This window comes from Panthera tigris, chromosome A2, assembly GCF_018350195.1.
Source record: "Panthera tigris isolate Pti1 chromosome A2, P.tigris_Pti1_mat1.1, whole genome shotgun sequence".
NCBI lineage: Eukaryota > Metazoa > Chordata > Mammalia > Carnivora > Felidae > Panthera > Panthera tigris.
The window spans coordinates 1,285,669-1,305,399 of record NC_056661.1 but is presented as its reverse complement, the minus strand read 5'-3'; the positions used below and the strand labels follow the sequence as shown (position 1 = coordinate 1,305,399).

The window sequence follows — 19,731 nt, the reverse complement described above, 5'->3', positions numbered from 1 at the left end:
GGGTGTTCTGTAATTTATTGGCTAAATCTGGGAGCCCTGCCTGCTGGGATGTGGAGGCCCTGAGTTCCCGGGGCTCCCCCAGGCACTGCCCAGGAGGTGAGCACCCAAGCCCCCGCAGGGGCCCAGGGCTCAGGCCAAGGAGGGGGTGGTCAGAGGGGAGACCACTGAGCACAGAAGCTTGCCTCCTGGCTCAGAGGAGGCTGGCAGAAGCAGAGACCCCAGGATGGAGGTCAGGACTTGCCTGCTGTCTCCTCTGGGGTGTGGGGGAGAGCGCACATACGGCATAGGCTGAGAGTCACCCCGCAGAAGCGAGGGGCTTCTCAGGGGCCTGGCTGGGTGTAGACTCTTGGAAAGAGCAGAGTCTCTGCACCTTTGGTCTAAGCTTTGCCAAGCCGGCTTCATGACTGCAGCGGGAAAGGGGGTCAGCATCCCCCTCCTTGAGCCCCTAGGGAGCCACAGGGGCGGCTGGAATAAAAAAAAAAAAACTGCATGGAGAGGTGGGGGGGGAGGGGAGGGTGAGGCCCAGGAGCCAGGGGATCATTTCCCGCTTGTCCTCCTTTTTCAGGCCAGTACCTGCGGCTCTGGGAGCCTCAAAGTAGCCCCTGGGCCCCCAGGGCTGTCCTGAGCCCCCCTCCCAGGCTCTGGCAACCCCCTCAGCATCTGGCATCGGAGGGGTGGGAAGCGGTGTTGCCCTGGGCCCTCCCTGTCCTGCCCACCAGCTGTGTCTGTCCTTTGCCTCGCCTGGCTGGGACTGCACCCTCCCCCGTGCCCCAGTGACAGTCACCAGGAGCTGGGGAGGTGTGAGGAGCAGGGGCCAGGACATCGTCTTCCTGCCCTCACCTGCCTGGCAGATTCCTTCCACCCCCAGAGGAGGTCGGAGGCGGGGAGCGAGACCCCTGGGGGTCCAAGAGGAGGGAGGCAGGGTGGCTGGCAGGTACCTCCCAGCCCTCTCTCTCCCTCGCTCCCTGGCCCCTGGGCACCCGGCACCTCTGGGACCTCAGCCCATAAACAGGGCCTCCTCCAGGAAGATGGTAGGCTTTGGCTGTGGGGATCTGTGGGGCTGGCCCACGGCAGGACAGGGCCTAGGCCCGAGAGCCTGCAGGCTGGGCACAGGCGCCCCTCCCCTTCCTACATTCCCCCTGCCCGTCCCTGTGGCCACCGGCGCAGGCCAGGCTAGGGCCTGCATAGCACAGGCACCCACAGGCACCTGTAGCGACGAGGTTAGGCCCGGCTCTCAGATCCAGGGGCTCCGGCATCTCTGCGGGGGGGAGGGGGGGCGTCTCTGACCTGACCTGCTCAGGGTATGTGGGCGAACTGACTGAACATACCCCTATGCAGCCCGGGGTGCACACAGAAGCCTGTACGTGTGTGCGCGTCACGCACGGGCCCCACCCGCTTAGGGGGCCCACCATGTGCATCGCGGCCCCTCCCAGCGCTCATACAAGTGTGTGCTCCCCTCGCGGTCCCCACCTTCTCACACACGGGGCAAGGGACTGCAGGACTCAGCAGGGGACACTGGTGATGTCTGGGGACATTTGTGGCTGTCATAACTCAGGGCGTGCTCTACATCAAGTGGGAGGGCACGGACACTGCTCAACACCCCGCAGTGCCTAGGACGGCCCCCACGAAGAATGACCTGCCACTACGTCACTACTACTGGGGAGACCTGCTGGAAAGGCCCCAGAGGCAGGGCCATCGTCCTGTCTGCCCACCTACAGCCTGGGGCCCACAAAGGGACCACCTGTTTGGGCTGTGTGACGCTGAGGCAGCTTGTCTGAACGGTGCCCAGTGCTGGGCCCGGCTTCTGGCTTTGGGAACAAGTCTGTCCCCACTGGCCAGGCTCCAGGATCGGCCACCAGGCCCTGAGCGTGGCTGCACCTGGGAAGATGGCCCCGGGGCGAGGCCCTCGTTCGTTTCTGTTCCCTGAGGTCAGTGTGAACGGCAACCCCACACAGGTGCACACGTGAGGGCGGACGCAGCTAAACACCCACACTGGGGTGTAGACCGACTTTCCTGTCCTGGGCTGAACCACGTTCCCCAGAAAGATACGTCCACGACTCAACCCCTGGAGCCCGTGAATGTGACATCTGGCGACAGGGTCTTGGCAGGTATAACTGGACAAGATGAGGGGTGCTGGAGTAGGGTGGGCCTGGTGCCACGAAGCAAAGAGCAGACGCAGAGGAGACGGCCACCTGAAGGTGGAGGCGGGGAGCAGGGGGAGGCGTCTACAAGCCTGAGGGACTCCAACCCCGGAAGCTGGGAGAAGCAGGAAGCATCCTCCCCTGGAGCCTTCCGAGAGGGTGTGGCCCCGCGGAGACCTTGATTTCAGACTCCTGGTCTCCGGAATGGGAGAGCATGCATTTCTGTTTCAGGCCTCCCCAGTGTGCGACGCCGTGTTACAGAAGCCACAGAGGCTAACACACTTACACAAGCCCCGTAGGCACAAACACACAACCATGCACACACAGACGCTCAGACACACCTATTCCTTCCAGCAATATTCAGTGAGCACTCCCTGCGCCAGGCCCCGTGTGCTGGGCTCTGGACGGGCAGTGGACAGGGCTGTGCTCTTATGGAGCTGACCTGAGGAGGGGCAGTGACCCATCTGTACCCCCCTGAGCCACCCGAAGCGCGTGAAAACCTGCAGGTAACCATGTACACACAGAGAGGGCTCCTGTAGAGGCAGAGGTGGGAGGGGACAGCCAAGAAAGGAGGGAGGGAGGAGGAGGAGGCAGCTTCGAGGTGGCCTCTCCGGGGCAGGCAGGTCTAACAGCCACACCCCAGGCACTTGAAGCCAAAGTGTGTGTCTACACAAACACACACACACGCACACACACGCAGGGGACAGAGGACTTGGGGCTGACTGAAGTCAGGTGTGGCCTGAGCTGTGGCCTTGGCAGGCGGCACACAGAGGCAGCCCCCTGGAAGGGGACAATTCAGTTTCAGGTCAGCGGGGCCCGGTTGGGGGACAGTTGGGTTTGGGTGGTGGCAGGGCGAGCTGAGGTCTGGAGGAGACGGAGGTGGGTTCACCCCACAGGCTTGCGCTTCCATGCGCCCAGGGCTTGGAGTCTGAGGACTTTGCACCACAGTGCTTCAGGGACAGGGAGCTGGCCCAGCTCCGGAAGGGCCGATTCTACCAAGCCTGGGTGGCGGGGGCGCCGGCCCAAATGGGATGGCATTTTATCTCCTGTCCTGGCTGCCCCCCACCCCCGGGGCTCTTTCTTGGTCCAGGGTCCCAGGTTGTGGCATTAATCAAGAGAGAGCCACAGCACGCTCTTGCTCTTCCGGGATTGCGGAGCTGCAAGAGGGAGCCATGGTGTATTCTAGGGCAGGGAAGTCGCCCAAAGGAGTCGGTGTGTCCCAGGCCCTGGCCGGCATCCCGGGGGAGTTGCCAGAGCGTAGGGCCCGGCTTCAGCTCGGTGCCGGGGATCCGCGGGCCTCCCAGGGCCTCAGGCGGCCAGTCCAGCACCCACACCCCTGCCCACAACCGCCAGCATCCCTCCCAGGTCCTTCCCCTGTAGCCCCGCGCACCTCACTGCGCAGGCGCGCGGAAACCCCTCCAGGCCCGAGTGCGCAGCCGCACGCGGCCCGGAGAGCTCTCCAGCCCCGCCCCCGTTGTGCGCTTGTGGGCGGGATTGGCGGAGGCGGGGCATGCGTATTGGGCGGGGCGAAGCCTGGCCTATAAAGGCGGCGGCGGGGCGGTGCGCCCGGCTCCTCTCGGCGGCGACGGCGGCCCAGGCAGAGGAGTCCGCGGTGGTGGCGGCGGCGGCGGCGGCGCTGTTCCCCGCGCGGTCCGCGCAGTGGGGTCCGGGCTGCGTGTCTCGGGCGGCGGCGGCGGTGGCACTGCGGCCCCGGCCCGAGTCCGACCCCGGTGAGTGCGGCCCGGCGACGCTGGCCTGGCCCCGACCCGGTCTCGGGGATCGGGCCCCGCGGAGCCTCGGCGTCCGGGGCTCACGGCGCGCTGGCCGCAGCCACTCACGTTCTCCTTTGTCTGCTCCCGCCTGCAGGGTCCCCTACCCGGCCGCCCCCCGCCCACGGGCCGCTCTCCCGGGCCCGCCGTCCCCTCCCCCGCTGGCGGGGCCCGGACAGAAGATGGTGCAGAAGAAAACAGCCGAACTTCAGGGCTTCCACCGTTCGTTCAAGGTGAGGGCCGGGTGGGTTTGGGGTCGCCTGGGGCTGGACCACTCGAGTGGCCGGTGGGGGGCGCGTAGCCCCCACCCCCGGGATCCACCCGTGGCTGCTGCCCGCCCTCCCCGCCCCTCCCCCCCACCCCGCCGTGTGTCTGGGGCTGCCCCAGCCGGGAGTGCGCTCGTGGGGGTGGTCAACGGGCCACAGTCCAGTCCCCAGCGCCCTGGGGACTGTGAGGTCTTTCCTTTAGGAACCCCAAGCGCGGTCAGGGCCCCCAGGCCCTTGGGAGCACCTGGTTGTGTGTCCCCTGCAAACCCCGGTGCACTGCTAGGGAGCTCAGGCCACAGTCCAGTCCTCAGCGCCTTGGACCTGTGGGTCTGTGGGGTCTTTCCTCCAGGAATCCGAGGTAGGACTTCAGGTCCCAGAAAGCCCTCCTAGGTGGTCCTTGGAATAAGGGAGTGAATTGGATGCCCCTCAGCCCTGCGCCTCCCAGACAGTCGGGCCCAAGTGCTATTTCCTGTGGGAGCAGGAAGTTTCTGCGGTGGCCCCACGGCTGCAGTCTTGGTCTCAGATGAGCGAGTCTGGGGGGGGCGGGCAGGTGCTGGGGAGGGGCCCCACGGGGCTGGCTCAGGGGACGCAGTGATGTCAACGGCCTCCCCACCCCACCAGCCGCGTTATGTAATGGCTTCCCTGGGCCTTCTTGGGCAGGGACCTGTTGCCCTGTAAAGAAGGCAGGACCTGGGTGTGTGTGGGCACGCGCACGCGCGTGTGTGCGTGCGGCGCACTTTCATGTGTGTGTGTGTGTGTGTGTGTACACAGGCACTCCCAGAACCGGGGTGGGAGGAGCGAGCTGAGACTGTTTGGGTTAGAATTCCCAGGCCTGTCCGGCCACATCTCGGGCCAGCGTGCCCCACCCCTGCCCACACGCCTGTCATCCTCGCTTTACCCCCTGCCAGGGGAGCAACAGCCTTGGCAAGTCCAAGTGTCCGGGGCCGGGCTGAAGCGGGGGGTGGACCCGAGACGTCACCGGCAGTGGTCTATTCCCTCCTGGGGCTAGGCATGAGCTAGGACAGGGTCAATGTGAGGGGCCAGCACGGCAGCCAAAGCAAACTCGAACTTTCTGGATGATTCCAGCTGCCTCCTGCCAAGGCCTGCTGACTGGAGGCCTGAGGCCAGCCCCAGGCCCAGCCCGCCCACATTGCTTGGGACTGGAGGCTGCTCCCAGGTGGGACCATGGGAGTCCTGAGGAGTGGGAAGGACACTGGCCAGGGAGCCTCAGCTATGAGAAGGTCCTCTCAGCCACTCTGGGACTCCCCTCCCGCCATGCTGAGCTTGCTTCTTGGGCTGGGCCTTGCCCTCGCGCCCCAGTCCAGCAGCAGCACTGCCGGGACCCTTTCTGCTGCTGGGCGTCTCCCAACACACTTTCCCCATTTTCAGTTGGGAAATCGGAGCCTTGGAAAGAGATGTTTGCCCCGAGTCTCCCTGCAGGTGGAGACAAGGACACAGGAGCTGCTTTCATCAGGGGTGGCCAAGCCACCAAGGTGGAGGCTGGGACAGGCTGGTGGGGGTGGCGAGGGGACCCGTAGGCCCCTTTGAGGGTCCTCGCACTGTTCCTCGGTCCAAGGAGCTACAGGCAGCTTCCTTCCATCACCCAGCCACAGACGCGGGTCAGGCCCGGGGCCGAGGTCACTAGACGGAGGTGAGCGGCTGCTGGCTGCTGGCCCTGAGCGCCCCCCCCCCCCCCGCCGCTGTCCACCCCTGTGTGGTTACCCTGGGGCCCCTCCTCCCAGGTAGAAGTAGTGACCTGGCCCCTCTCGAGACCTCTGGAGGAGCCCAAGGCAGGGTGCCGGTTTCTGGCGTTGGTGACTGTGTGCCTGCCTCCCCACGGAGGCCAGACCCCCACCGGGCAGGGCCAAGGGCCGGAGCACTCCCTTCTCCCGTCTGCCTGGCCTGGCCCAGCCCAGGCCTCCTCGCAGCCCTGCACAGGGGGGTGGGGAGGCTGAGAGGCCTGCGCCTGTGTTTTCAGCCGCTCCCTCTGACCTCCGCCTGCCCCCTCTGCTGCCGGCCTGGCTTCCGGGCCTCCCGTTTGTAGGAATCTGGCCCAGCTCCTTCTGCCCTGGGCCCCTTGGTGTTTCTCTGGGGCTTTCCTGGAGTTCCTTCTCTGGATGATCCTCCTGCTGGAGCCCCGTCCCCAGTTGTCCTGAGGCCCCAGGGAGGGGCAGTGACCTGGCTCGGGTCACCCAGCATCAGCAGCACCACCGTGCACAGAGGCCCCCTCACCCACCTGAGGCCCCGGCCACCTAGTCGGCCAGGGTGCAGGGAGCTAAATTAGAGCTATCTCCTGAAGGCCTCTGCTGGGCCTCAGTGTCCTGGCCTCAAAGGCCTCACATCTCAAGCCAGGGGCCATCCGTCCTCACTGTGGCCCATCTGCTCTGCAGAAGATTATTCCAGCAGCTCTCTGGGGCGGGTAATACAAGGTTTCTCCAAGCCCCAGCTGCCTTCCTTCCCTGCTCAGGGTCTAGCACCCTTCCCCCGGTCCTGGGGACTAGCGGGTGACCTCCAGTGGGCCTTTCCCTGCAGGGCTGGTTTCTTAGCTGGGCATGGGGGCCTGTGAGGAGCTCTGTCCTGGTGGCAAAACGGGACAGTGCTGGCTGTGGCCCGGGCAGGGCTGGGCAGAGGGCAGTCCGGTGTCTACACTGTTGCAGCCGGAGGCCTTGGAGGCCCGTCCTATGAGCCACGGTCGGGCGACAGTGGGACCTCAGAGGGAGCAGCGCATGACCAGGAGGGCAGTGGCTCCCTGTTTCACAGAGGGAAGACTGAGGCCAGAAATTCAGGGCCTCGTGCTGGAGGCTGTGGGAAAGCAGGCAGGGTCACCCCTGCTGGGAACCCCGCCTAGAAGCCAGAAGCCGGTGACTCACCCCCTCCCACTGACCGCCTTGCTGTCTTTGATCCTCTGCAGCCCAGGGGGCCAGTTGGGCTGCAGAGGTTGTCCCGGGTGAGCCGCGAGGCCTGGCCTGGGCACCATAGTGACTCACGCCAGGCCCTCTTGCCTGCTCGGGGCCCCTCCCCACAGCGCATCCCTTTCCTGGACACCCCGAGGGCCCTGGGGTTCGGGGGAAGAAGGACCATTTCCTTACAGTCAGGCAAAGCCAGGCTTTTGTCCCCCTGGACTTGTGGATGCAGACGCGGAGGCTGGGTCACTCTCTGGGCAGGTCCTGAGAGCCCTCCTGTCCCGTCCCCTGCAGGGGCAGAACCCTTTCGAGCTGGCCTTCTCCCTAGACCAGACCCACCTCGGGGAGACCGACTTCAGCCTGGAGCATCCCGCCCGCCCTGGTGAGGGCCGGAGAGGAAGGTGGCGGTGCGGGAGGGCCGGTGCGGGAGGGCAGCAGGGGCTGCCTGCTGAGCAGGGCGGGCCTCACCTCCGGGTCTCCCAGTGCAGATATGCCCGCCAGCCAGCCCATCGACATCCCAGACGCCAAGAAGAGGGGCAAGAAGAAAAAGCGGTGCCGGGCCACCGACAGCTTCTCGGGCCGGTTCGAAGGTCAGTGAGGACTGCAGGTGGGGGTGTAGGGAGACGCGGCCAGCCCGGCGCGGCTCTCACCGCACCCCTGCTCCCCAGATGTCTACCAGCTGCAAGAAGACGTGCTCGGGGAGGGTGCCCACGCCCGAGTGCAGACCTGCGTCAACCTCATCACTAACCAGGAATACGCCGTCAAGGTGAGCACCAGCGCCCGGCCGGCTCCCCGCACCTCTCCCTGCAGCGCCTGGGCTCTGGCCCTGGCCGCGGGTGGCGGGAGGAGGGAGCTGGCCTTCGAGCTCCCGGACCAGCAGCTGGGGGCAAAACTAGTGTCTAAAAATGGCCCCAGGGCCAGTGACTCAGGCCACCCCTGGGAATCTAGGTCAGCCTGCTCTGAGCCCCTGGGTCTGGGCAGGAAGTGACCGTAAGGAGCCGCTCCCTACACAGGTGGCTGAGGACCTGGTGCCAGGGCGCCTGAGAGCTGGGGGCTTCGGTCAGAGTTGGCTCTTGCCTGCTGGGTCACCCCAGGCCACTCCTCAGCGACCAGCGGTTCTCCGTGTTGGTTACAAGGGTTAAAAGGCAATGCTGTACTTGGGGCCCAGGGAGGCTTGGCATCTGGGGAGACCAGGGTGTGGCCTCGAAACCTGTGTCTCTTGGCCGGGCAGTACGGCCCTGTGCTCGGAGAAACCGTCCGGTCTTCCCTGGTGACCCTGCATCCGGGTGGGTTGGGGTCACAGGAGGCTGGCAGACCAGGCATGAGGACCGGTGCTCCCCGGTGAGCGAGGCTGGCCAGAGCCCAAGGCTTTGGTAGAAGTCTGATGGTAAAAGTGGCCATCGTCCCTGCCCCGTGAGTTCCAGGTCGGGCGGCATGATGGTGCCAGAGAACCGGATGCTTAGCTTTGAGCGCTTTCTGTAAAACAAACAGGCAACGCACTGAGTGTTTTCCTCTTAAGGACCGTCGGGCAGCCTGGCCTCCTGTGCCCCTTCGACAGTTCGGAACGAGGCTCTGAGGGGTTAGACAGCCTGAGTCAGACCTTGTTTGGCCTCCTGTAAGGTCATCCCTCTCCCCCGAGGGACTGCAGTTTCCTCCATGAGGTGGGGTCCTAGCCAGATTCCCAAGGGGTAGGATGAGGTTCTTCAGGAGGGCATGGATGCTGGCATTGTGTCACGAGGCCCCGACATCTGGTTGGTCTGCCTCTCCGAGGCACGGGTGCGTTTGTCACCAGACAGGTGGGACAGCACGTAGGCTGGGCCCCAGCAGCACGCGGACACCATGCCTGCCTGTTGCAGGGGTGAGCTGGTGGCACACCGTGTTCCCCTTCTCCAGGCCGGCAGGGAACCCCGGGCCTGCCCCGCCTGCCCAGTGAGAGGGGCCTAACATCCAACCTGGGAAGACGTTCCCAGTGGGTGCCCGGGGGCCAAGGTGGCCCGGAGAGAGCCAGCTGGTACCTTCTGCCCCCACTTCTGTGGGCGAAGGTGTCTCGGGGAGAATCCGGGAGGCAGGTGGGCCCAGAGCTGCCAGGTGCCGGCGGGATCGGGGGCAGAAGCTGGCTTCCGGAGGCTCTGGAGTCACGGGGAGACTGTCCCTGTTGGTTGACGGGAGGGCCAATCTGGGCTGGCATGAAACAGGCCTGGGCTGAGGGGCCCGTGGCAGCTGCCCAGACTGTCACAGAACAGGGGAGGTGGGACTTGGCACCAAAGTGGGCAGGGACGGCTTGGCTGGCAGCCAGGCACCCCAAGGCCACTCTAGTCCCCTGTGTGGTGTGGGAGTCCGCACAGTGGCCACCAGTCTCCCAGGCAGGGAGGGGATGCTGACACCCTGAAGGGGCATTTTGCAGGCGTCTCAGGCCCCAAACATGCCCCCGAGGCCTGTGGGGTCAGGAGCGGAACAGGCCCGCCTCTTTCTGCCATTCTTGTCCAGCTTGTCTCTCCCCTGATGCCACTTGGGAAACATGTTGCAACCCCCACCCCCACCCCCCTCCCCCCAGCCTGTGCTGACGCCATAGTTCTGACTTCTGGCAAATTCTGGGCCGCAAGAGGAGAGCTCTGCTTAGAACTTAAGGTCTAAGCTCGAATGGGGTCTCAGCTGTGGCGCAGGGCAGGTCTCTGGTGGGAGCCCCTTGGGCTTTGGGAGGGGCTCTGGCTGACCCACTGCTCTGTCTCCTGCCCGCCCCTCCCCCCCCCACCCACCCCCCACCCCCCCGACTTAGATCATCGAGAAGCAGCCTGGCCACATTCGGAGCAGGGTTTTCCGGGAGGTGGAGATGCTGTATCAGTGCCAGGGACACAGGTAATGTGACCCACCTTGCCACAGAACCGGGCCCTTAGCCATCTTTCCGTGTGTGAATGGGCCTGAATGCCTCCTCACCCCCAGCAAGCATTTGGGGAGCATCCAGTGTGTAGCAGAGGCTGTGCAGGGTGCACTGGGGAAGACCCAGCGTTAGGCAGGCAACCCAGAGTGGGCAAGGTGGAAGCAGGCCCGTGGCCCCAGTCCCAGCCTTCCTGTGCACAGGTGGGGGTGGAAAGGGTGGGCCCCTCCTGGGCTGGGCTGTGGGTGCACAGGGGCCTTAGGAAGCCTCCCTCCTCTCCTGCCTCTCCAACCCCCCACACCTCAGGAATGTTCTAGAGCTGATAGAGTTCTTTGAGGAGGAGGATCGCTTCTACCTGGTGTTTGAGAAGATGCGGGGCGGTATGTGGGGCCTGGGGGACGTTTGCAGCTGTGTCCTAATGGGCTGTGGGCTCGGCCACCAGGGAGGACTTTTCAGATGTGCTCCTCCTGCACATCAGAGGGGGCTTGTGGGGTCCGAGCTTCCTGTCCACATGGCAGCTCAGGGTTGAAGGCTCTGAACCCAGGGAGGCCAGAGCGGGCACTTCCCTGTCGGGTGGAAGCGGGCGGTGGCCTGGAGACACGGAAGTGACGCGTATGTGTTTTTCCTCCACCACGGCCTGGCCCCAGGCTCCATCCTGAGCCACATTCACAAGCGGCGGCACTTTAACGAACTGGAGGCCAGCGTGGTCGTGCAGGACGTGGCCAGTGCCCTGGACTTCCTGCACAACAAAGGTGGGTGGTGGGGCTCCCTTGTTCCCTGGGATGTCCAGCCTCGCTCCCTGTCCAGCTGCCTGAGACTCCTAGAAAATGCCTCCTCTCCCTCCACTGAGTCCCGGTTCTCACCGCAGGCATCGCACACAGGGACCTAAAGCCAGAAAACATCCTCTGCGAGCATCCCAACCAGGTGAGGGGCGCCGGGGAACCGCCTTCCCTGCGCCAGGGCCCGGGCTGGGTTGGCCTGGACCGCCGCCCCCCCCCTCCCTTACCGCCTTTTCCCACCCTTCCTAGGTGTCCCCTGTGAAGATCTGCGACTTCGATCTGGGCAGCGGCATCAAACTCAACGGGGACTGCTCCCCGATCTCCACTCCGGAGCTGCTCACCCCGGTGAGGCGCCCAGGCAGCAGGCACGCAGCGACCCGCTCCGTTCTGCTCTGGGGCTGCGCGGCCCGCTGCCCCTGCCGTTGCGTAACCTCGAGGTGCTGGCTGCTCTGCTGCCTAGCCCGTGGAACTGGGGCTTTTGCTTAGCAACAGCCACTGATTGGCCCGCGGAAAGTGGCGGGCGGGGCCACGGGCGGGAGGGGAGGGGCGGGCTCCCAGCACCTGCCGCTGATTGGGTGGCTGGGCGGGTGGGCACCTGCCACCTGTTGATTGGGCGGGTGTGAGGGCGGGGCCTGCCCCCAGCCCGTCTCTGATTGGCCAGGCTGGGCATCGGGCACCGCAGGCTCAGGTGACCCAGTGTTGGGGCCTTCACGTGATGCCGGGAAGTCCCGGCCTGCTGCAGTCCCCTCCTCCCCCCCACGGGCCCTGACGCCTCGTCCCGCCCGCAGTGCGGCTCAGCGGAGTACATGGCCCCCGAGGTGGTGGAGGCCTTCAGCGAGGAGGCCAGCATCTACGACAAACGCTGCGACCTCTGGAGCCTGGGTGTCATCCTCTACATCCTGCTCAGCGGCTACCCGCCTTTCGTGGGCCACTGCGGCAGCGACTGCGGCTGGGACCGCGGCGAGGCCTGCCCGGCCTGCCAGGTGCGCGCGTGCGCCCCGTCCCCTGTGCGCCCCGTGCATCGCAGGCCTGGTCTGTGCGCGCGTGCGCCCCTTCCCCCCTTGTGCCAGTCTCTGAGCATGTGCGTCCCCCACCCCCAGCACCCCTCTGTGCCCTCCCCCAGGGCCTGCTTGCTGCCGAGATCCTGGCCTGTGATGCCTGATCCATCCACGGGGCAGTGCTGGCCTGGTGCTCCTGGGGTTACACAGACTCCTTGGTTTTATGGTCTAGGAGAGGAAGCATTTGGAGGTCAGGAATCTGCCGTCGGGCAAGACTAAGATTTAGGGTTTGGGATGATCACGTTTCAGCCTTGTGGCCTTCTGCTCCCATGAGCCCGGCTGCCAAGAGTTGCCTTTCTGCTGCTTGGCTTCTCTTGGGCAGAGTTCACTGAGCACTCTCCTGAGGCCAGGTCTCTAGTCCAGCCTGCTTTCCTCTCAGGCGTTTGGCCCCCCAGAGCCCCCGGTCCCGCCAGCTGACCTCAGGGCCCCCACTGCAGCCCCTGCCCACCCTGCCTTGCTGTCTGGGGGCCAGCTGTTCAGGTCACGGGTTAGGCTGCATGGCTGGGTCTGGGGCCTACGGCAGCTTGTTACCGAGCAGCGTCATGGTGTACCCCGTTGCGTCCAGGCCGGTGTGGATGTTGGGGTAAGTTGGCTGCAGCTGATTTCACCCCCTTGCCCCTCCCCCACAGAATATGCTGTTTGAGAGCATCCAGGAGGGCAAGTATGAGTTTCCCGAGAAGGATTGGGCCCACATCTCCTTTGCTGCCAAAGACCTCATCTCAAAGCTCCTCGTCCGCGACGCCAAGCAGAGGCTGAGCGCCGCCCAAGTCCTGCAGCACCCCTGGGTGCAGGGGGTGAGTGAGCCCTGCTGGGGACCTCCTGCCTCTGGCCCGCCTCCGATGGGCAAGGGAGGGACTTGGAGCAGGGGTATGAGCATCCCCGGGGAGGCCAGCATCGACACCCCCAGATGCAACGTGGGTCTGAGGCCCAGCCTTGGGGTCTGCAGGGGCCCCAGGCGCAGCAGTCAGACCCACCACCTGCTTCCAGCCGGGCGCCAGGACTGCAGAAACTGCTTGAGCTTGTGCCCTGGAGGCATCGGGGCCTCTTCCCGCCTGGCACAGGGAGCAGGCTGAGGTCGTGTGCAGGTGTTAGGCAGGTGGCAAACCTCGGGCAGGGCCCGCCAACCCCAGTCCTGCTCCCTGTCCCCCCACCCCCAAGCCGGGAAGAGCCTGGCGTTTCTCTGGCCAGCAGTGCCCCGAGCCAGGCTGCCTGCCCAGAGCAGGGAGGGCCCACGGGCAGGAGTCTTAACCAGACGTTGGCACCGGGAGTGCACAGGAAGCAAAGGCTGGGGCCCTGGTGTCAAGGCCGGCCGGTGGAGGGGCTCCCAGCCCCTTCTGGGGCACCGGGAGACCTGTGGGGCGGGGGAGGGGGGCAGGGTGCGGGTCCAGAGAACCGCTCTGGGCTTCTGCTACGCCCTCCCCCTGGCCTGGCTGGGCTCCGGCAGATACACCCCCCCTCACCTCCGTCGCTGCCAGCGGGGCCCCGGGAAGGCAGCTGGGCTCTGCTTTCAGCTCCGCCTCTCCCCTGTCCTTCTAGTACGCTCCGGAGAACACCCTGCCCACACCCATGGTCCTGCAGAGGTGAGACCCACGGGGGAGGGTCTCGGGCCCGAGAGCGGGGGGGGACCCCAAGTCGGGGGTGGTTAACGTTAAGATGATTAAAATGACAAGCCGTCTTTAAGTCGGGGGGCTGGGAAAGCCATCTAAGCGCTTGGGTGTCCTCGTACCAGTGATGGTGATGGATTGGGCCCCTGGCGGGGGTCCTGGTCCCCCAGGGAGGCTGGGCATGGCTGGGGCCTGCAGCCCCTCCCCCCGAGGTACTGCACAGACTCTAGGGGTCCCAAGGGGATCGGGCCCCGAAGCTACCTTTCACCTCCTTGGTGACCGCCCCATCCCCAGGAACAGCTGTGCCAAAGAGCTCACGTCATTTGCGGCTGAGGCCATCGCCATGAACCGGCAGCTGGCCCAGCGGGAGGAGGACGCGGCCGAGGAGGCGGAGCAGGGCCAGCCCGTGGTCGTCCGAGCTGCGCGCTGTCTGCGGCTGTCGCCGCCCTCCCAGAGCAGGCTGGCCCAGAGGCGACAGCGAGCCAGCCTGTCCGCGGCCCCCGTGGTCCTGGTGGGAGACCACGCGTGACCCCTCCCTCCCTCTGTACATAGGTCACTCCCTCCCCTACCCCCCCATCAAATCTAAAAAGTTTTTTAAGCTATTGCCAGCCGGTGACCAGCAGGCTGCCCTCCCCTGGCTGGACTTCGAGGCGCTAAGCTCAGTTGGGGGGGCTCTTTTTATATGAGGTTTTTGCTGTTGGCTTTTTTTCTTTTTTCTGTCTCACCCCCATTTTTTTTCCTTTTAAAGGTGTTAAAAGCAAAGCAGGCACCTGGGGAGGAGATTGGAGGGTGTGTCGCCGGGCTTGTCCCGTCCCAGCCCCAGATACTCACCTCTACTGTGAAGGGTCCCCACGCCCCACGCCCCACGCCCGCCCTGCCCAGATGTGACTCAGGAGAGGAGGGCACTTGTCGCCTTCCAGAGCTGGGGGCACAGAAGCGCACCCCTTCCCCAGCCCTCACAGTATTTGCAGGGACGGGCCACCCCCACGTCTCCCCGGGGTGACACAGCACCTCTTTAATCCCTCACCCTGAAGCACCCTGGTCGCTTGGCGGGGTGGGGGCTTCTCAGGTCTCCCTTGTGGCTGGAGGGGGCTTGGGTGCGGGCAGGTGGCAATCACGGCTGCCTGCCGGGCCCCGCCTCTGACTGACAATCGGGGCTCCCTCGAACCTTGACCTTAAGCTCTCGCCGCCCCCTCCCCTGCCCTCTCCAAGGGGGACCCTGCCCACCCAGGAGGGCAGTGTCAGAGGAAGTGGGAGGGGTTGGACAGGCGCCCGTCAGCCAACGTGGGGGTCCCTCAGACCCCCACCCTGGGCACCGGAGTGCCCTTTCTCAGGGCTCAGTCTGACCATGGCCACGTCCTGCCCCTCACCGCCACCCCTGGGTCTGGTGAGGAAGCTCTGTCACCACCCCCCCCCCTTACTCCTCCTCAGAGCCAGGGCCCAGCCAGGGGTCCTGCTAAAGCCCCCCGCCCCCAAGGGCAGCGTTTCTGCGTGCCCACCTTCAGGAACACGGCTACAGCTGCCACGGCCTCCTCCCGGGCACCCAGGAACCTCCGTGCCCGCCTCCACCCACCTTGGCGCCGGGGTCAGATGTTGAGTGACCGCCGGGCTCGGGGCGACTGACCCCCCTCTTCCCTCGGGTGGGAAACACTATGCAATACAGGCTTCCCTCTTCTCCATGTTCGTGTGCTTCTGCCGGGGGGGGGGGGTCTCTGCAGCCCCCCCACCAGGGCAGCCTGGCCCCGGGGTCTGGGCGAGACTCCGCGGCAGGCCGGGCCTGGATCGCCCCCCGGCTTCTAGTTGTTCGTCCCGTTTTGTTCGTTTTTTAAAGACATCGGTTGACTTCCCTTCCCTGTTCTTGAATACTTGAATGTTGGGGGGCCTTGTGGGTTGGGGGAGCTCACATGCCGCTTCTGTGGCAGTCTCTGGTGGCCGGTGGGGACTGACTGCCCCTCCCGTCCCCCGCCCGCCTGGATCTGTGGACTGGCCTTTCCAAAGACCCCGGGGGGGTGGGGGGGAGAAGGCCGCCCTGCCCCCTGCTTCTCGCCCATCAGTGATTTCTACGTTTTGCAACTGGGGATTCTGCCTTTTTGTAAAAAAGAAACGCACCCCCCGCCTGCCGCGGGTGCCGTGGCCGTTTTAACTCTGGAAAGCTGAGCTGTGAGGAGCTTTTTTTTTTTTTTTTTCCCCCAAAGGTGGGGCAGCCACTTCCTCCCCGTCACACGGACAGTGTGGCCCAGAGGACTGTCAGAACCGCTACTGTGAATGGGCGCCCAGCCCCTGGCCCTGGGGGAGGGGAACGGCAACGTTTCAATGTTCAGATGTATAAAAAAGACAAAAAAAAAAAAAAGAACCTCAAGTTTTTCAGAAGTGGGGGGGAAACATCAAGCACTTTAACTGCACCAGGTGAACCGATACAGCTCATCTTCCTTACACCAACGTCAATGCCGGACTTTTGTATTGTTTTGTAAGGATTTAATAAAAGTCATAAAAACTTGGGGGCCCTCGTCCTGGTTTTCTGTTGTGTGACGAGCAGCCCCAAACCATTCGTCGATCGTCGGTCTCGCCGATGCCGTTGGAGTCCAGGGTTTGGACGGGCGCCGAGGGGGTTGGCCTGATGCTCGGGGGCCCGGGCCCTCGTCTGTCCGCGGCGGCTGCGGGCCCGGCTTCCTCCCGACGTGTGGGTGGCTGTGCCAGACCGAGCGGACAGCCAGAGTTGCCCGGGACCGAAGCGGGAGCGGCCAGGCTGGCCTGCTCTTGGACGCCATCACGTCCCCGCATCCAAGGCCGGGCCCTCTGCTGTCCCGGAGCCGAGGGTGCGCAGAGGCGAGCAGCTTGGGGTGGTGGGGCTGCTATCTTTGGCCGATGCAGCCCGATGAAACCCGGTAATTCCAGCCTGTCCCGTGTGGCTGGCCCTCGGCCATCATTAAATTCTTGCTGCAAGCAGGCTTTTGTGCTGGATAGCGGGGGCTGACCAGATCTCGGCAGGGAGACAGTGGACCAGGGAGGGCTTCCTGGAGGCAGGAGACAGTGGTGGGGGGAGAGGGGGAGGGGCGGTGAAGTCGGCGGTTAGGGGGCGTCAGCCTGGGCTGCCGCGTGCTCCGGCTCATCTGAGAAGCCAGGCGAGGTGATGAGATAGCAGGGCGCATGAGCCACCCGGGGCAGCTGCAGGTGACCTGGGCCCTGTGGGGCGGGGGGCCGGTCCTCGAGTGTGCCAGGCTCAGTTCCTGGAGCTCCTGTGTCTGCTTCCCTCCCTGAGCGTCCTGTGTTCAGGATCCAGCCAGGGGGCAGGCGCTAGGATCGCCTGGGCCAGCAGAGGCTGTGGGTCACCCCTCCCGCCCGGACCCGGGGCTCAAAAACACAGCCTCCCCCACCTGGCATCCCTGAGCCTGGCCCCACCCCTGCTTCTGTTCAGCTCCCTCCTAGCCCTCCCCCGAGACCCCATGGCTGCCCTGCCCAGGACTGGACCGCCACCAGCACCCTCCAGGGCCACCCCCCACCAAGTCCCTCTCTCGGTGCCTCTGGGCCCCTTCCCTGGCTCTGGCCCAGCCTGACATGTGGGTGGGTCGGAGCCCTGCCGACCCTCACCGATGCCCTCTCCCTGTCCCCTCCCTGCCTCCTCCTGCCCCCTCCTGCCCCCTCCCTGCCCCCTCCTGCCCCCTCCCTGACGGGCCGGCATAGGTACAGCCTGTTCTACCAGTTGAGTTGTGTTTTCTTCCTGGCTGATCCCGCCCCTTCCACGTCTCTCTCTCTCCCTCTCTCGCTCATGGAGTGGCAGGAAAATCCTGAAGCTGGAGGACCCAGGAGCCTTTCCCATGCTGATGACTGGCGCCCCACCCGCCTCCACCTGAGAAAGAGGAGGTGCCAGCCACGTCCGAGGCGCCAGGGAGGTGACGTCTGTGACCAGGGTCTCTGCGCTGCACAAGACGGTGGCTCGCGTTGGAGCTACGTGCGCGCAACGGGGGCTGGGCGGGCGCATGGAGACCCTCATCTTCACAGTTTTTCTGTAAAGCTAAAGCTTTCTTAAAAAATAAATTTTACTTAAAAAAAAAAAAAGTAGTGGGCGCCTGGGAGGCTCAGGTGGTTAAGCGTCTGACCTCGGCTCAGGTGATGATCTCCCGGTTTGGGGTTCAAATCCCGCGTCGGGCTCTGCGCTGACAGCTCAGAGCCTGCTTAGGATTCGCCCGCTCTCTCTGCCCCTCCCCTGCTCATTCTCTCTTTCTCTCAAAATAAATACATAAAACCTTAAAAAAAAAAAAAAAAAAGCCAGGCGTAAAAGGCCACGTGGTGTGTGAGTCCACGTGTGTGAAACGTCCAGAACAGGCTCATCCACGGACAGGAAGGGGGCTCGTGGGGGCCGGGGCTGGGGACGGAGAGAGGGTGACTGCTGATGGGGACAGTGTTTCCTTTTGGGGCAATGGAACTTTCTGGAATTAGGCAGCGGTGGTGGGTGCACAACACGGTGACTGTACTACACAGCACCGATTTGTTCCGGAAACTTCACCTCAATTTAAGTTAAAAAGACGAGCAGAGCAAGTCTGTGTAGGGTGGGTTACATCGGGGAGTAATTTAGCACCCCAAGGTGGGGGGCACACAGGCACCTCCCTCAGAGCTGGGGACTCCTGCAGGTTTTGTCCCTGTCGTTGTCACCAGTGCCCATGCCGAGCCCTCCATGTGCCCCCACCCCACCCCTCCCCACCCCCAGCTCGCCGGTCCTGCTGTTGGGCAAGGCCAGAAGAGAACATTGTGGAATCGAGTCAGACGTGAGGAAGAAGCTGCCTGGATGGGGTAAGCCAGCGTGAGGGGGGCGGGGCACTGCGTTCCCAGGGCCTGGGACACCCCGCGAGGTGGGCCATCGGCCTTGACCGTTTCCAGCATGCGGCTGCCTGCACACACGCCCTCGGTCACCCGGGCCTTTCACTCCTCCCCACGCGGGGCTCGGGGTTTATGGCAACCTCGGGAAGATGCTGTAGGGTTTCTGTCACGTCCATCATTTCCCCCATGAGGACTCAGTTTCCCCAAATGGAACGTGACGGTAATGGCTCCAGCTCCCCCCGACTCCGTTTCCCTTTTGCGACCCCCTGTGAAGCAGCAGGAGGCGGGGACACCAACAAGGGTGGGGGAGGACGGGGTTCTTGCCCAGCGCCGCAGCCTTGGCTCGGGGGTCAGGACGCTCGAGCCCGAGGCCCTCGGGGAGAGCACCTGGCCTGAAGCCGGCAAGTCCCCGGAACAGAGTCACAGACACACGGGCGGAGCGCGGCTCTGTCAGTGTTCTATCAGCACGTTCCTGGCGGCACCTGAAGGTGCCAGGGCCGCCGGAGCTTGTGGGTCTAAGCCCTGGTCGCTCCTCACCCAAGGTCATCGGCTCGGTGACTCGACCCTGCAAGTAGGAGCCAGGACCAAGGACAGGTGAGCGAGAGCCTCTCCTGGGCACAAAACCTCAGGGGCTCCAAACACGGGGTCTTCAGGGTCTTCCCGAGACAATTGCAGATTCTGGCATTCAAGCAGCGCCCGGTTCCCCCAGTGGTAACATTTTGCAAAACTGTGTTACAATGTCACAACCAACACGGCTTTGCTACAGCGCAGCTGGCCTCCGAGGCCCGATTTCCAGGTGTCTCCGCCCTCCGCCCCGGGGCTGCAGCAAGAGCGCCCTGATTAGCTCCAGGAACTCCCTCCCCTCTCTTCTCCTTTGGAAATAGAAATGCATCACACTGGACTGTCGAGCTGGGGGCCTCTGACGGAACTTTCTGGAATGACGGACATGTTCTCCCTCTGAGCTGCCCAAGACAGCAGCCACCAGCCACGTGTGGCCGCTGAGTGAAATGTGGTCAATGCACATGAGGAACTAAATGCTTTCATGTGTTTCTTCTTCTTTGGTTTCAATGTATGGAGCCTGGCAGGCTGGTGGGTCTCCAGCTAGAAACCCTCCAGCGGGCCAAACCCTCCCTTTCCAGGCCTCTGCACTGCCTGCGGTTGGTCCCCAGTTCCTGCGTCCTCAGTCCTTACATCCTGAGCCCTGGGTACACAGTCGGCACTCGATAGATGCTGGTGGAGGGAGAGGTTGAATGAGTGAGGTCTCTGGACCGCCCCCCCCCCCCGCCCCCAAAATCTAAACTGACTGTGGCGCCTCCGTGTGAAGCTTGGCTTGCCCTCCGGGGCCTCACTTTGCCCCATCTGGATAGTGGGGCAGGGGTGTCACGGACCAGGGCAGGGTGTGACCTGTCTTCCATACCTTTATCCCTCGCTGGTGCGGTTCCTTGGGGGTTCACACCCTGTGATGGCCACCCAGGGTAACACACCCCACAGCAATGTGTGACATCCGGGGGTGTCCCCTGG

General features: G+C 64.5%; 1 protein-coding gene across 2 annotated transcripts; it reads left to right on the top strand.

Moving 5' to 3' along the window:
* The first annotated feature begins 3,740 nt into the window (after positions 1-3,740).
* On the top strand, positions 3,741-15,893 carry MKNK2 (MAPK interacting serine/threonine kinase 2). Of its 2 annotated transcripts, none has more exons than XM_042977621.1 (14): positions 3,741-3,871; positions 4,008-4,143; positions 7,374-7,480; positions 7,563-7,669; positions 7,748-7,845; positions 9,856-9,935; positions 10,261-10,334; positions 10,602-10,706; positions 10,823-10,878; positions 10,983-11,078; positions 11,522-11,716; positions 12,421-12,585; positions 13,328-13,371; positions 13,690-15,893. In XM_042977621.1, exons 2-14 carry the CDS (start codon positions 4,093-4,095, stop codon positions 13,922-13,924), a joined length of 1,413 nt encoding a protein of 470 aa, XP_042833555.1. In that variant the 5' UTR covers positions 3,741-3,871; positions 4,008-4,092; the 3' UTR covers positions 13,925-15,893. The 2 variants fall into 2 exon arrangements, with proteins under 2 accessions (XP_042833555.1, XP_042833557.1); XM_042977623.1 differs by having other exon boundaries at positions 3,743-3,871; positions 7,374-7,461; positions 7,568-7,669.
* The last annotated feature ends 3,838 nt before the right edge of the window (positions 15,894-19,731 follow it).

Excerpts from the sequence above, each read along its gene's own strand:
- MKNK2 (XM_042977621.1), top strand. The coding sequence starts at position 4,093 with ATGGTGCAGAAGAAAACAGCCGAACTTCAGGGCTTCCACCGTTCGTTC. Across the intron at positions 4,144-7,373 it reads GCTTCCACCGTTCGTTCAAG|GGGCAGAACCCTTTCGAGCT; the intron begins GTGAGGGCCGGG and ends CGTCCCCTGCAG. Across the intron at positions 11,079-11,521 it reads CTCCGGAGCTGCTCACCCCG|TGCGGCTCAGCGGAGTACAT; the intron begins GTGAGGCGCCCA and ends TCCCGCCCGCAG.